This window comes from Panicum virgatum, chromosome 4K, assembly GCF_016808335.1.
Source record: "Panicum virgatum strain AP13 chromosome 4K, P.virgatum_v5, whole genome shotgun sequence".
Taxonomy (NCBI): domain Eukaryota; kingdom Viridiplantae; phylum Streptophyta; class Magnoliopsida; order Poales; family Poaceae; genus Panicum; species Panicum virgatum.
In genome coordinates this window covers 14,989,869-14,991,863 of record NC_053139.1, presented here as the reverse complement: position 1 = coordinate 14,991,863, position 1,995 = coordinate 14,989,869, and the positions used below count along the sequence as shown (strand labels likewise).

At 45.7% G+C, this 1,995-nt stretch overlaps 1 protein-coding gene across 1 annotated transcript; it reads left to right on the top strand.

The window, feature by feature from the left end:
- Window positions 1–271: 271 nt before the first annotated feature.
- LOC120705083 (acanthoscurrin-1-like) lies at window positions 272–1,203 on the top strand. The gene is made up of 2 exons (XM_039989614.1): window positions 272–379; window positions 558–1,203. Exons 1-2 carry the CDS (start codon window positions 280–282, stop codon window positions 1,040–1,042), a joined length of 585 nt encoding a protein of 194 aa, XP_039845548.1. The 5' UTR covers window positions 272–279; the 3' UTR covers window positions 1,043–1,203.
- The last annotated feature ends 792 nt before the right edge of the window (window positions 1,204–1,995 follow it).

The following is a 1,995-nucleotide window of genomic DNA, read 5'->3' as shown; positions in this document are numbered from 1 at the left end:
GTTAGTATAGTTACTCAATGCCCGGCTACATTTGGGTAGTAATCAAGTCGATGCCGGGAAGTACCAAAGCTCTGCCTAATGATCTAGCTAGTCCGATGCAAGCTAACTTCCAACTGTATCATGGCACTTATTGGAGCTTGAATTACTTCGGCTCGATCCCCCGTCCAGTAGCTCAGCGATAGGCTTGGACGCGTGCAGCGTGCCTGCATGCGTTGCCGGCCCTATAAAAACCGAGTCGCAGCAGTGCAAGGCTTGTTCTGCTCAGCATAAGGTGCAGAAATGGCGGTCAAGCCTGTAGTTCTTCTCTGTTTTGTCTTAGCCTCCCTCCTGCTCGCCATCCAGAGTGTGACGTACGCTAGGGAGCTCACTGAAGCCGATGGTTTGCGCTCTCTCTCTCTCTCTCATGGATTACGTTCTTCATAAAACGAACTGCATGTGTAGCTATTTTTACTAGAACAAGATGCTATACACTAAGTCACTAACATTATTCTGCATTTGTGATATCCTGTGGAAAACAAGTATCATCACTAATTCTAGTTTTTTTTTTTGACATGCAGGCCCTGTTGAGGGGAAGAGTGTGAAGCCTGCTGGAGGGCCTGGACAAACGGAGGCAAAGTGGCTAGGTGGATACAAGCATGGCGGTGGGTACGGAATGGAAGGTGGGTATGGTGGAGGGTATGGAAACAATGGTGGGTACGGCGGCGGGAATGATCCGCCTAGCTACGGTGGTGGATATGGGCCTGGATACGGTGGAGGATACGGCGGGCCAGGATTTGGTGGAGGATACAAGCACCACGTCCATGGTGGTGGCGGCTATGGGCCTGGATATGGTGGAGGCTACGGACCCGGTTATGGAGGAGGGAACGGTTGCCCTCCATGCGGAGGTGGTGGCTATGGAGGTCCGGGCTACGGCGGGGGCAATGGTGGTGGCTATGGAGGTCCTAGCTACGGCGGGGGCAATGGTGGAGGATATGGTAGTGGCAGTGGGTATGGAGGAGGTGGGAGCTATGGAGGTGGCTATGGTGGTGGCACTTCTCCATGAAGTAGATAATTAATGTGGCATTGCAGAGGTACTATGCAGGGTGATGTTTCCGAACAACATAATTATGTGTGGCATCGTCGTCATGTCCGTGTGGTTTAAAACGTTGACTGTTTGCCTTGATTGAAGTACCTTAATAAAAGATAGCTCCTTGTCTGTTATCATGTACTGATTCCATATGGGATGATCATGCATTGCCTGCTTTTTTTAAAACTTATTCCTCGTCATGTATGGGTTAATCAGAGAAGTTTTTTTTTATCACAGATCACATGCTTCTCCACTAGTGTTAAATGCTGTTGTTCTAAACGTTTTGCGATGAGGTTCGTTGTTGACTTGTTGTGGTCTTTTCCGTACTGTAAACGGATTGTTGCTTTTAGTCAGAAAATCAGTGTTTCAGATTAACTGGATCTGTGACATTGGTGACGACTAATCAAGCAACAATCTGTGCACAGTCAGAAGCATTTGTAGTCTGTATAATGGACTATTTTAGCATGCAGAATACTTCGACTATGGCTTATTCTCATATGACTACGTTCTTTATTTCTTTCTGCAAAAGATTTTTTGGCTTAATATTTATAAGGTGCAAGCACCCAACTTGATAGCTTAAAGGTGGTCAAAATTTCAATATCAACAAAGAATAGCAAAGGCAGTGATGCATAATTAAAGATGCATGGGAGTGGGACATTCGGGGTGGCATGTCTATCCAAGCCGTTGTGAGCCAGAACTATGTTATCCTATACATAGTATTTTGTTATAGTACGGGTGTAAAACCTTCATGATCTTAAATCCCTCCCTCGGCAAACACACGTGTTTACATCAAGATGGAGAAGTTCCGATAATTTCCCTTTCTTGATTGCTTCTGTCATACCTCCGGTGTTTAGGAAAAAACAATAGGCGCAAATCATCCACAAGCATGTCATTAGGCATGTTCATTTTGGTATTTATTTATTAACAAA

Coding starts and splice junctions, on each gene's coding strand:
- LOC120705083 (XM_039989614.1), top strand. CDS start 280: ATGGCGGTCAAGCCTGTAGTTCTTCTCTGTTTTGTCTTAGCCTCCCTC. Junction 380..557: donor GGAGCTCACTGAAGCCGATG/GTTTGCGCTCTC, acceptor TTTGACATGCAG/GCCCTGTTGAGGGGAAGAGT.